Source organism: Arctopsyche grandis, chromosome 11 (assembly GCF_051622035.1).
Source record: "Arctopsyche grandis isolate Sample6627 chromosome 11, ASM5162203v2, whole genome shotgun sequence".
NCBI lineage: Eukaryota > Metazoa > Arthropoda > Insecta > Trichoptera > Hydropsychidae > Arctopsyche > Arctopsyche grandis.
The window spans coordinates 25,235,062-25,249,166 of NC_135365.1; the positions used below are offsets into that span (position 1 = coordinate 25,235,062).

The window sequence follows — 14,105 nt, forward strand, 5'->3', positions numbered from 1 at the left end:
ACGTTCATGCATTCGTTTGAATACTTTTTCAACGCATCGCGATATACTAAAAATTTTCCATCAACATATTCAAGCTGTTTTTGTATGTAAATTTTATTTGTGCTATGTGCGTGCTACGCATTTGCTACGGCGTAGACACGGCGTCGATGCTGGATATTTTTCTGCGCAGGCTCAGTGCTGATGATCATTTCCCCCGCTTCCAAACCTCCCTTTCCTGCACTCTGCCTCTCTTCTCATCCCATGATCTCTCACCACCTTCCCCCACTTGCAATCATCGAATGCACACACGTGCGTTGCAACTGTGTGCAACGTTGTGCATCGCATAGTGCAGCATCGTAGTCCAATGGCGATCATGTCGATTTACTTGCAATACATTAGAATCATTCAAAAGCTTATCGTATAATTTTAATCATGTAATTATATATAATATAACGAAATTTTTTTATAATTAAAGCACTAGAATGACTTCCTAAAGACCGACAATTATTATATAGGTAGATTGAATTTTGTACATAAATTCTGAATTGCGCTGATTCGTTCTGAAATGTATTTTAATTTCTTATTGAGTCAAATAATTTTAATAAAAACTTATTTCATACAGTAAAATTTTGTATGAAAGTTTACTTACACAAAAATAAATAAAATAAAATATTTATTATTTTTACATGTCCTAATTTATATAATGAATACATTTTATAATATTTATTTTTATGAATTCACTCCTACAAATTATACATGAACACTGAATAAAGTCAAAGAAAAATCGTCTTATTGGGTTTCGCGCTTAAAAATCTCAACGATCGTCGATGTCTTTTCATAGTCTCAAGTAGTTTTCTATGTAAAATGACACTTTCGGTATAGAAGCATTAAATTTTAGGACAATTTATGAATGGAGGAATTATATGTTATATGTTCTGAAATATATTAAATTGTTTTCAGATATTTCAGGAAGGACGCATTTCTCTAGAAAGCGCTTCTGATTATTACAGGAATGATTTCATCGAGATGAATAAAGTTGAGTCATGAAATTTCACTGCCTACCAACACTAGTGTGCTGAAAATCAGCAAAGCCGTGTGGGAGGATGGAGGTGGCCCATAGGGAGGTGAGAAGGGGTGGTGAAAAGGGGAGAAATGACACCGGGTTGGCTGGTCAGGGTGAAACAGCCCTCAGTGTGCAATGCGAGCGCCTCTGCAAGAGTGTGTCATCATCACCACCGGACATCCTCCACTCTTGACAATTAATAATATTTTTATAATAAATTCAAAATAAAAAAAAACTAACAAAAAAATACAACAACGAAAATGAACGAACCGATTTTTTTCGAACTTTGGCCTAAATAAAGTGTTAGTTTATTTTGTTCAAAACCACGACGAAGTTTGTAAAATGTGAATTCGTACGAGTTTCGCCATCAGTTTAGACATTACATGTTTCGTTTTTACAACATCGACTTTCAGTGTCTGTTCTCGAACAAACATCTGTTTTGTTATAAAAGAATTGATACTTCATTTCTTATAAATTGATATAAAAAAATCAAATAAAGAAGTGGAGGATAGTGAAAAAAAGAGGCACTCGCATAGTGTGAGAAGAGTTGGAAACATCAAGCACAAGAAGATTACCATCAAGAAGAAAATCAGCAAATTAACATCAAAGCAGCACACCAATTAAATATACGTTTTTATATTTATAAAATTTTCGGCAATAACCCAAACCCCCATCAACATAATTAATTTAAATCCTAAACTAAAAATTAAACTACAGTTTTTACCCATATTTTTTTCGTTAAACGAACATCATCAATCGAGCGTTGTGAATAGGCGATAGTGTCGTTTTAATCTGTGAACTGAAAAAGGGCTAAAATAACATCGAACAATCAAAAAACGAGCAGATTTAAATTAACTATACCGTTATTCATCAACTGGCAATCCGTTAACTATAAAATCAATTAGTGAAATACATATATAGACAATAGAAACTTTTCTGGGTTATTTAAGACTCTAACAAATGAATAAAAACTATCACGAGTCGTGTATAATCAATCCATGTACATATTATAATAATAAATCCCACCGAATGTTAAGTTGAACTAACAGATTTAATTTTCTCCATTTGAAGTTAAATTGAATTTCAAAAAAAGCATCACAATTTAACGATAATTTAACTTAATCCATCAACAAATACAAATCGTCAAAATTTGACGATAAAGCAACAACTTTTTTCGCAATAGTAACAGGTTTTCATTTTATATCAATTATTATAAACAATACAATAGAATCGACAATTTAAAAATATTTTTTCGTTTAAAATATAAACAAATATACTGTACAACAATCGAGACAATTTTTCTTTTCGGACATAATTTTGATTTCGTGAATCTCAAGAACTGATTTAAAAACTATCATAAAATACTAACCAAAAAAGAAATTATATATATTATCTAATACTTTATAAATAAAATTTATTAAAATAAAAAATAATACAAAAAAAAACAAAAACAAAAACGACCATCCACTAGTGTTTAGAAACTGATTTTTGATCGAATTTGGCCTAAAAATCTTACATTTTCGGAAGGTTTTGTGATGATTAATAGTTTTCTTACAATCTCGAACAAAACGACAAAAAATTGATACAATTCTCGTGCCTTAAATCGGCCTTAAAATTTATATTTATTACTATTTAAAAAAAGAAGAAAGAAGAACAAAAAAAGAAGAAGATTCCTCGCTTTTTAATTTCGCCAAAATCCATTAAAAAAATAAATATATATGTAAAAAATAAAAAAAATAAACAACCTATCTTGTGATTCCTATTATTGGCTAGTTACAATTCATTATTGTATAGTACAAAAAATTGAAATAACATCAAGAAGAAAAAAAAGTCTTTGTTAAATTTTCAATTATTGTATAGTATATATATAAAAATATAATAAATATAACGGGCAGACAATTTTTTTGTAAAAAAAAAATAATTAAATAATAATACTAATAACTAACAACAACGATCTCAACTTAAGCTGTGGTTAAACAAACAAACCACAGAACAAACGGTTAAATTCTGAAATTGCATCGTCATCGAAGAGCTCCAGACACCTCTGAGGACTCATCTGAAGACTCATCGCATCCAGAGACCAATTTACAAACCACAAAAATCAACAGACATCAAAACAAAGGTGAGTGCATTTCAATCATCTCATTTCTACCCCATTTAACCAATGTTCCTTTTCATCACCTGACTTAAAAAGCGATCAAAAATTAAATTCAACATCAAATTCATCAGAAAATCATCAAATAAATTCACGCTTTTCAACCGGGGTCCATCGGGGGCCATTTTGAAAGTGGCGTTTCGCGCAAGCGCATCTACGACCATCAGCAATCATCACAAAATGGCGGCCGGAAGTGTTCAACTATTGATCGGGTGCACGTTGCACTTCCGGGGGAGGGGCCTGAAGGCTTTCGCGCTGCAAATTGCACCCGGGAAACCAAAGCACCACTCGCACATACCAAACAAATTCTACGCAAATTATACATATACAATATAATATAGTTTTAAATGAACATATACATATATATTGTTCGGCTGCACAACATAACCACAGACAATCCGATGCAAATTGGAATTGATTCAATTATCAGAAACCAAACTGTGCTATTATATATAAAATAATATTTCGTATGATTTTGTTTCGGTATTGTAAAAAAAATTAAAAGTTGGAGAAGCGCCGAAAGATCGGTGTAAACACAATAAATTGAGACGAGGGTCGCGATATTTTTAGAAGCGTGCAGAAAAACGCAATTGCACCGACACCGGAGCAATTTGCACATGTGCTCTCGTGTGTGTGAAATACAAATGCAAATCTTTCACACACATTAGCAAACGATGTAAACTGGTGCAAATTTTTACTTTTATTTGAAAAGTAATTGGCATACGCATATTTATTTAATATGTATGTATGTACATACATACATAGGTATAAAAATCAAAAAATATTATAAGTATATTAATAAAAAAATGTTTGAAATTATATCTACATATTTAGATGTACATATAAATAATATGTACCTAAATATTTTTACTACAATATAATCAATATGTATATATGTATAATATTATGTAGGTATACGCTTGCATCCTTCCCGATAAGTCTTAACAGTTTTCATATATTGAAAATATTTCATTTTGTTAGAATTTTAAGGAAAAAATATGGCTTCAAATAATGCAAATGAATAGAATTTGGAGAGACTATATTTAAATAAAATTCTAAAGATGATTCAAAACTATTCATATCTTAAGTTGTGAATTTTACATACTAAATATGAACTGAATATTACCACCGATCAATATCTAAAGTACGAATAAAATTACTTATGTACTCTATTGTAAAGCCCTAATGATTTACTAAGTACTCCATATATTATACAATTTCATAAAAAAAAGCAAATTTCACATTTAAATTGATAATCCCATGACATTGTAACATACATATGTATATAATATGATAATAATAGATCTAATAGATCTTTTGGTCCTGACTTTATTCCCGATTTTGTTTTAAAGGGATGCAAGTCCAGTTTGTTATATCCTTTGCTTCATATCTATAATTTATCACTAAAATCTTCTCTGTTCCCTGACTCTTGGAAATGCACCAAAGTCACTCCAATTCACAAAAATGACGATAAATCTTTTATTAATAATTACAGACCAATAGCCATTGTTTCGGCTCCAGCCAAATTATTCGAAATAATTTTGCAGAGATTACTTTATAACCATTGCAGTCGGTTTATCATAGACCAACAGCATGGTTTTCGTTCAGCACGCTCTACGACTACTAATCTTTTGTCTTTCTCAAACTTCATTACTAAATCGCTAGATGCAGGGCATCAAGTTGATGTGATCTATACCGATTTTGCTAAAGCTTTTGATAAGGTTGATCATTCAATACTTATTAAGAAATTGGCCAATTTTGGTCTATCGGATAATCTTACTGATTTTTTTACTTCTTATTTAAGTAATCGTCGTCAGTTTGTTTGTTTTGATGGCCATTTCTCTGAAGTATACCTCACATCTTCTGGCGTGCCCCAAGGCTCTAATTTGGGACCTTTACTGTTTCTAATATATGTGAATGATATTGGCTCGATACTTTCAGATTCAAATTTTTTACTATATGCTGATGACCTCAAGTTATTCATGAAAATTGATAGTGTTTCTGACTGTGAGGTCCTTCAGAGTAATTTGAACTCTTTATGGTGCTGGGCGACTAATAATCATTTACCTCTTAGCGTTAGTAAATGCAATATTATGTCTTTTTCTCGGTCTTCTAACCCCACCTTATATCAGTATAATCTTGGTGGAACTCCACTGTGTAGAACATTATCCAAAAAAGACCTTGGCGTTACGTTTGAGAGCAGATGGAAGTTTGGTATCCATATTTCCAATATGTGCAATAAAGCTTCAAAGATGCTGGGTTTCGTTTTACGCAATGCTCACATTTTCAATAATTTAAGAGTTTTGCGTCTTCTTTATAACGCATTGGTCCGAAGCATTTTGGAATCTGATGCCATTATATGGAGTCCCAGTGAATTAACTTACTCTCTAAAAATTGAAAGAGTTCAAAGGAAGTTCCTCCGCTATCTATATATGAGGGAGTTTGGATACTACCCTCAACTGTTTCCTAGTGCTTTTGTACAAGGTTCTGTTGGCTCTAGTTCCCTATCTCATCGGCGGGATATGCATCTTGTGTGTCATTTCTTCAAATTATTAAGAGGTGATATTTACAACCCAACTATATTGGAAGAAATGAAATTTTGGGTTCCATCTCGCCTCATTGATTATCGATTGCGTCCATTGTTCCAAACTATTAAAGCAAGAACTAATGTTCTTGCTTTTTCACCAATCGCTCGAGTCTTACGCTGCTTGAATTTGGTCAGCAATCACATTGATATTTTCAATATTTCACCGGATAATCTATCCGTATTTTTACTGTTTTTTACTTTTAATTCAATTTAAACTATTTATATATGTGTTTTTTTTTGTGTATTATTTTCAATTTGTAATTTTTCATTTTTTTATTTTTTTTTAATTTTTGATTTTTCAATTTATTAATTCTCAATTTTTCAATTTTTAATTTTTATGTACAATTTTTTAAATGTTTTATTTTATTTGTTTTTCTATTATTGTTGTTTTATTTTTTCTTATGTATTTGATCTTTTATGTATTGTCTGGCCACAGTGTCATATTGGGGTGACCTGTAAAGACTCTGTGGTATACTTGTATATTAAAATAAATAAATATCATTGTAAGTCTATCAATGATATATGTATATACATATGTATGTAGTTCTTATATTAGATGATTGCATAAGTTCATGCCAGATTTTCATCGATAGCGGTAAACGTTTTTTAACCCTTTGACGTGGATGACCGCTATAGACGTCATGCGTGAAATGCCAGTAGCGAGAATGGCGTGATACGCTATTTAAAAAAATACTTCAGATGTCAATTGACATAATTGATCACTTGAATAAATCTTAAAATATATACATATATAGGTATGTATTTATGGTCGATAACTCGATTTACAAGTTTGCTAAAAAAGTAACGCGAAAGTTGTTGATCGTAAAATTAATCGCGGGAAAAAAGTTAATCGTAAATGGATACGAACTTATGCAATATTATAGTATAATAATAAGTTCAAATTGTAAGTACCTGTTCTTCTCAAAAATACAACGCTTTGTAATAAAATAATTAGACATGGATTTAAAAAATAATAAAATACATTTCAGCTTCTAATCGATATACAATATAATATAATCCACACATTCGTTCTTACAAGTGAATCATCCTGTTATTTTTCAAGACCGTATTTATTCCTTTACAAATTTTCGCAAACTTTATTGTATAATTGTACTCTTGTCTGACGCATCGCAATCGCTGCATTTTTCGCGTTTGCATCCCACGCCCAATTAAAACCAACAGCAAAAACACGTTCAAAATAAACAAATAATAATTGTCCCTTTCCAATACGATGAGCAAATTTCATCACGGGTGATCTCATTGAAAAAATAGAACTCAGTCGAAAAAATTGCATCAGCCGTACTCGGATTTGCCACGCTTGCAAAGTCGTCATAGAGATGCAGTTTATTGCATGTTAACGTATGGTGTGCATTATTCGAAACATGGGGAGTCATTAAAAAATGCATATAACGTTTATAAACGTAATCTAATACAGCGTGCATTTATTGCAGGAAAAAAATGGTTCGACAACTAAATACGTTGCATGCATACTTTATAAACAATGCAAAGATGTCGCCGAACTAAAAAGGGCATAACTTATTTAAATTGGAATTTTTCAACGGCTCGTTTTTAATTCATATTCCATGTGATATAATTTGGTTAAATGCATATCAATTATTCAAAAAATATTTATAGTACCAAATATAATTACATTTGCATCTATATATTTATTAGCTTGAAATACTACCTATTGATATATTCATTCAATACATATACATACTTTTAGAATTCTATATAACAAACTTTTCAGTTATAAATTGATTACATAAACGCATTTTAATTGTCAAAACATCCTTTTGTAATTAACATTAGATAAATCTCACGCTTTAATGCGTCTGTTTTTCTCGTTCTGTATCATATAAAGATATGTAGATACTAACAAGGTTTGTCATATATGTATATTTTGCATTTAAAAACTTCCATCGATATATTTAGCACAAAATTTGAATTGAAATCATAATAAATGGATACATAATAACATACATACATACATATACGTATATCTAAACTGAAAACATCAAAAGATTTTAGCATTTAAAAAATCAACAAGCTTAATCATTATTTAGTCTGTAACTTTTGATATATGGACACTTTATTTTTAAACTCGTATAAAACATACTCGTATTGTGGTATGTGGCCAATAAACGGGTGTTCCGCCACAATGGTATGGAAACTTGCATACACGAGTGCAAAATGTAGTACATATATACATATATTTATAAATATATATTATATGTACATACATATGTATTTATATTCGTAAAGAACTTGCATCGCCCTGTACCAAACGGGCTTGTAGGCATGCGCTTTATAATAAAACCATACTTTTCACCATATAATTGCGTAAAATGCATTAATATAAAATTATACATCTAAATATGCGCCTATAAAAATTCGCACAATATGCAATTCAACGCAACGTTATTCGAAAAGCTTGGATAGTATTATGTATGTAAAAATATTTATTCACAAATACACACAAATTTATGTTCTTTCATTTAACGACAGTTTCAATGGAGTCGTGATACTGTGTTTAGAGATCGTTAAGAATAAAAGTTTTCAATTTTTATTATAGAAAATACTCGAAACCAATATGTGAAATTCTTTAATGCTTTTCATTGCTTACTTGCAACAGTTACACCTCATTATACTACACTCTTACTTCATTTGAAACAAGTACTTATCAACCTTGTATTCTACGTTCTAAAATTCATAAGATTTAAATGAAATATATATTGAGTCATAATCGGTTGTAAGTTTTAATCGATGCATTGCCGATTTTCATAAGTTGCAGCATGTTATGATTTATGCGTTACATTGTAGACAATTTATATGTAATGTACGAGTCGGTAGATTCAACGAATCATAACAATATATTTCAATATATGCAGTCATAATGATAACTATGCAAATTGCAGTTATGCGAAGCATTAATTCATTACAAGCGGAAAGCTATGGTGGGGTTATCGTTTGCCGCTCGAAGCATATTTTTGTCGAATTTGGTTCGTTCGCATCAAATTTAGACTGTGAATAATGTTTATGAAATTTACGAATAATTGATGCTTTAAAATGTGAAAAAAAACCGCATGGTTTGCTCATTGAACGCAACAACAATTGACGTTGATTGCGCTGATCATTTGTGCTAACCCTGGCGAGGTCTATCTACATATGGGCGCATGTTCTCGCTACACTCCTTCACTACGAACAGAGGTTTTCAATGATTTTGCATGACAAACAAATTCAAAAAATATTCACAAATGCAATAAATCGTATGCTTTATACATATATATTTAAATTTTAAAGTGAACTGAAATACTTCATTAAATAAAATGGCAATGAACTGATACAACTCTCTAATTAATTTGATGGAATTCAATAAATTCATTCATTAAAATTATATTAAGATACTCAAATTTAAATAATTTATGAAATATTATGATTGCCTTAAAAGTATTAACTTTTTTAAATCATTTATTAAATATATGTAGATTGTTATATAAAAATCAATTTTAATTCTAAATGCTTTCTAAAGCTCTTCGTTATATTTCTCTCTCTATTACATGATGTTTTGTCAGAGGTTTCGTTTTACTTTATTAAAAAAAGATGTTAGCCAAGTATTTTTTACTTAATTGATATACACACATATGAATACAAATACAGTGCTTGCTGAATTATTAAATATTCATTAATAAAATAAATTAATCATATTAATATACAAATGTAAATGACGATTTAAAAAAAAATCAATAATAAAAGATTGATTTGAGTGAAATTATTAATGAAAATTTATTATTTTAATTATATTTTATATACACTTAAAAATCAGGCATAATTGAACTGCCTTTTTCAAGAATTTTATTAGTTTTACTGTGTTAGATAGTTAGATATTTATTCCAGTAAATAAAACACATGTAAGATTGAAAATCAAAAGTAATCATTCAATATAAACTATAAATATTCCAGTATCAGAAAAAGCTTCTTATTGATACATTCAACGGCTCTTTTGTATAAAAAAATCTCATTATTATATAATAATTGTTTATTTTTAATCTATGACATTTGTTTGATTTTATGATCAATTACTTTATTCTATATAAGTTTTCGAATAAGGTTATAATTACAATAAAATAAACCCATATATATATATATATATGTCTACTTTTTGGATTGTCTATTGTATTGAAATTTTAAATAATATTCGATTAACATAATATAATAAAAGGATAACAGAATTCAGAGTCACTGGCTGCGCACACAATCTGTATAGGTATATTTCTTATGCAGCTCTCTTACTCAAGTTCCTTAGTGTTACTATGAAAATTGTGCATCGGACCGCGTTCTTGCGCCGACGAGCTGCACGCCGATGCATTTTCGACATTTCGACTTAAAAATCGTGCAAAAATATTCAAAAATTTGCGAGTTTTCACACCGAGGCGTAAGCGTCGCAAAGATGACTTCCGGTCGAATTTAGTGACGTTTCAGTGAATTTTTCTCGTGTTTCGTGCGTGTCGTTTCGCGCCAATGTCGAGGACGAACATTTTCTCTCGGTGTTTATTTATTTATATTTATTCGTTTTTCTATTATTTATTTGGTGCTTCGTAAGGCGACGAACATGAAGAAAAAATGTGTGAAACGTCACGTGTTCCATTGACGAGTGTAAACAAATGTAAGTAGTGTTGCGACATTATACGTTTCTGTAACATTGTATGATATTTAAAAAGTATTAAATATAATTTGTTATTAATACAAAACAATCCTGAAAAGTTCATCGTTTCCGTCATAAAAAATGTGTACGAATCTTAGTTTTTTTTAATCTAATATTCTATTAATCTTTAGAATCAATGTAGCATAAATAAATGACAAGATAAGAAAATATCAACAAATTTATTTAATATTACACATTTGTACAATAAATTTACATATTTATAATACATATTACATTATAATACATTAAAAACTGTTATGAAATTAATGTTTGTATGATTATAATAGATCAAATAAACATATACATATTTATGACACATTAACAATATAGTAAATTAAAAATTCGATACATAGATCGAAATTAATGTTGGTTTCATTTACATATTATTATATACAATAAATAGGTAATCAATAAATATTATGCCTTTTTAAGTAATTTGAATAACTAAGTTTTAATTTAAAGAATAATAATTAAAAAAGATTGTAACTGCTAAAATTAATTGCTTTAAATTGTAAATTGTAAATTGCTTTAAATTGCAATTTTAAATTGTAACTGCTTAAAGTTTTTAGAAGTTTTTTTTTATTATTTACTCGTGGCTTTACCCGGCTTCCCTCAGTGTTTGTAATATAAACAGCTTAAACATGGTTAACCTAATAGTGAACATTCATTTGTTTTTTTTATTAAATTTATTTTAATCGATAAAAAATAATATTTAACGATATCCAATCAGAAACGAATTGTTTTTTTATATATAAGGGAATTAGGAACTGAAAAAGGAAACTGGAACCGGAACTAAATCAGGAATCGAAAGCGGAATCCAAATCGATGTCGATATCGTCGTCATAGAATATTTGATTTTTTTCAATAACGTCACCGATTCTACCACCCAAACCTTACATTAAACCTTACATACAGAGTCTTTTTCAAAAGTATATATTAGATGATCCAACTATAAAATTTTATGAAAAATATTAAAAATTTGCATTGATTACAATCCAAAATTGTTCTCGTACATAAGATTAATGATTAAATTGAGAAACCATCTTTGATACGAAGTTAACTGTAGACGTTCCACCAGTTTTTCTGTGACCTATGACACTTGGAGAGAAACATCACAGTGGTATTACACGGTACACGTTGTGTGTAGCATAAAATTTCGAAATAAAACGAAGATATACGACCAACTGGCGTCTAACGTGCTAAAATCGCGTAGTCTCAGAGGTCAATTACATTCAAAAATTACGTCTAGAACAAAGAAGAAGAGGATTCAGCCGGCGAATGTGTCATCGAATGCGTTTATTTAATAATAATGGCCGGAGCGTATGCATTTGCAACCCATTAGCACAAGCACTTTCTTGACTGTAAATTATTGATCCGGCTTTTGACGTTGCTGAAGAAATTCGCAAAAAGATAGGTGGCTCTAAAAACTCGTTTACATCTAAGATAGTAAAACTAACTAGAAAATCTAGGCTCTATTCAGTGGCTGTGGGGAAAAAACGACACGCAAAGCCATTTACCGCTACACAGCTAACCCTGAATACACTAAACAAACTCATTTAAATAAATAGCGCACCTATTGACAATATAATGTATAAAATAGACACATTTTACCAGAGCAATTACCATGTGAAGTCTACTTTAATAACTGGAAACGAATACAATATGTATTTTCATATCCATCACATCTCAGATTAAAGAAGAAAAATTACCTTAACGTATTCTGAGATGAATCACAATTTCATTTAAGTAGCTCTTATTCAATACAGACCCTTGAAAGAATATTCATGTAACTCCAAAAGAATCATTCTATAAACGCATCCACAAAGTATTTTTGTTATACATATGTATAGATGGATATGAAATTTTAATTTGACTATTAAATAAAAAATACTGACCAATCTTAATAACAATGGTTATTTATTATCATTACTGATCGTTTCTTTTACAACGAAAATTATTTAAATATGATGACCAATTAAATGTAGATGAGCTTTTTTTATCTTCAATTAAAGAAAATTATTCACCAACAAAATCTTTGAAGTAAAATTTTTAAACTGTATTAAAACCTTTAAGCTTGAAATGGTAAGGAGAGCATTTTTTTTTTTGTCAAAATTGATTATTTTAATCAAACGATACAATTCTTTATAATTTTATTTAAAATATTCCGAAATTGCCTTCAGCTGGTTTCAATTTTGACGCAAATTCCTATCCTTTTAAAGGGGTTGCTTTCAATATAACTGTAACTGTTCAAGAATATATCTATAAAGTTTTCCTTAGACTAAAAAAATGGGATCGATCGTTAAAGTTTATTATCCACATTAACAATTTACCATATTGGCAATATATATGGACATATGTATGTATGTACATACATATAATAATTTAAAATTTTTCACCATTGTAAAGGTTTCCAATGTCCTTTACGACAGGTAATAACACTAATAACAATCGAACTGTATTCGTGTGAATGGCGAGCGGGCCTTTATTGTGGTTTGCGACGTGGCGCTCAACGGGTTAAACGCGAATAGATTCTTGTACGGTCAACGCTGTATAGCTTGTAATATGTCAGAACTATCTGCGCCAGTAATCCTGGAGTGGCTTTGCCAGGTCGTGCGGAAGGAATTTGCATGGAATCGTCGACGAGAACAAATCCACAATGCAAAAATAGTCGTTAAAAACGAAGACCGTTCTCCGAACGGGGCCGTAAAGTTTGACAAGTCGTATACAGCTAACGCTCTATGGAAAAGTTAACGCGGTAATTACATTGTAGCTACACCTGACTGTGCATATTATGTAGAGCTTATTATCTAGTCGGTGTTTTATTTTTCATTGGGATTATAGCTCATATACTTCGAAACATGTGCGTTGATATATTATAACTAGTCACCGGAGCCTGAGGGGGCCGTGTATTGTTCAAAGGTTGTAAATGCATTGTTAAAGGTTTGCCGAACAATGGATAGCACTGTGACTATCCTACCTCTAATTATAACATAGAAGTGGAAACCTGTAAGGGAAGTACCATTTTTACATACCTCCTTTACGTTTCACATGGCTTTTTAAGTTTTAATGTGATAAGATTAACGATGCTCGAGTCATCTCCAAAATACACAGATACACTTACTAATACACACATTTTTTTAAAACGATCACTTCTGGGCAGTGGCGTGCGCTGAAATTCTCTCTTTTTGTCCTATAGCCTTACTTAATGTGCACGAGCAGGATACAAGAGGAACAGCCTGTTCCTCTTGTATCCTGTTCGTGCACATTAAGTAAGGCTGTACGACAAAAAGAGAGAGAATTTCAGCGCACGCCACTGGTTCTGGGTTAATTTCAGTGTAAATCCCGAGATCAAATTTTCTCAAGATCATGAAACTTCATTTGTTACTATTACGTACACAGAATTATAGAATTAAAATTTTATTTTTGCCATGGTGGCTAATTTGGTAGGAATCGTTTCAATAATGAAATCAGATAAATTGGCAAACTGTAAAAAAATACAATACATACTATATAACGCAAAGTATAATGATCTCTTTTGGGTTTTGAATAAAATTATATAATTTTTAAATAAAATATTTACAAAAAAATATAATATATGTACACATATACCTACGTA

The 14,105-nt window shown here is 30.3% G+C and overlaps 1 protein-coding gene across 1 annotated transcript in view; it reads left to right on the forward strand.

Annotated features, from left to right (window-relative positions):
* Window positions 1-1,082: 1,082 nt before the first annotated feature.
* dati (zinc finger protein datilografo) overlaps window positions 1,083-14,105 on the forward strand; it is a 104,440-nt gene continuing 91,417 nt past the window's right edge. Inside the window, exon 1 of the mRNA XM_077440557.1 lies at window positions 1,083-1,103. Coding sequence (XP_077296683.1) covers window positions 1,083-1,103 — 21 coding nt within the window. The remainder of the gene's footprint in view (window positions 1,104-14,105) is intronic.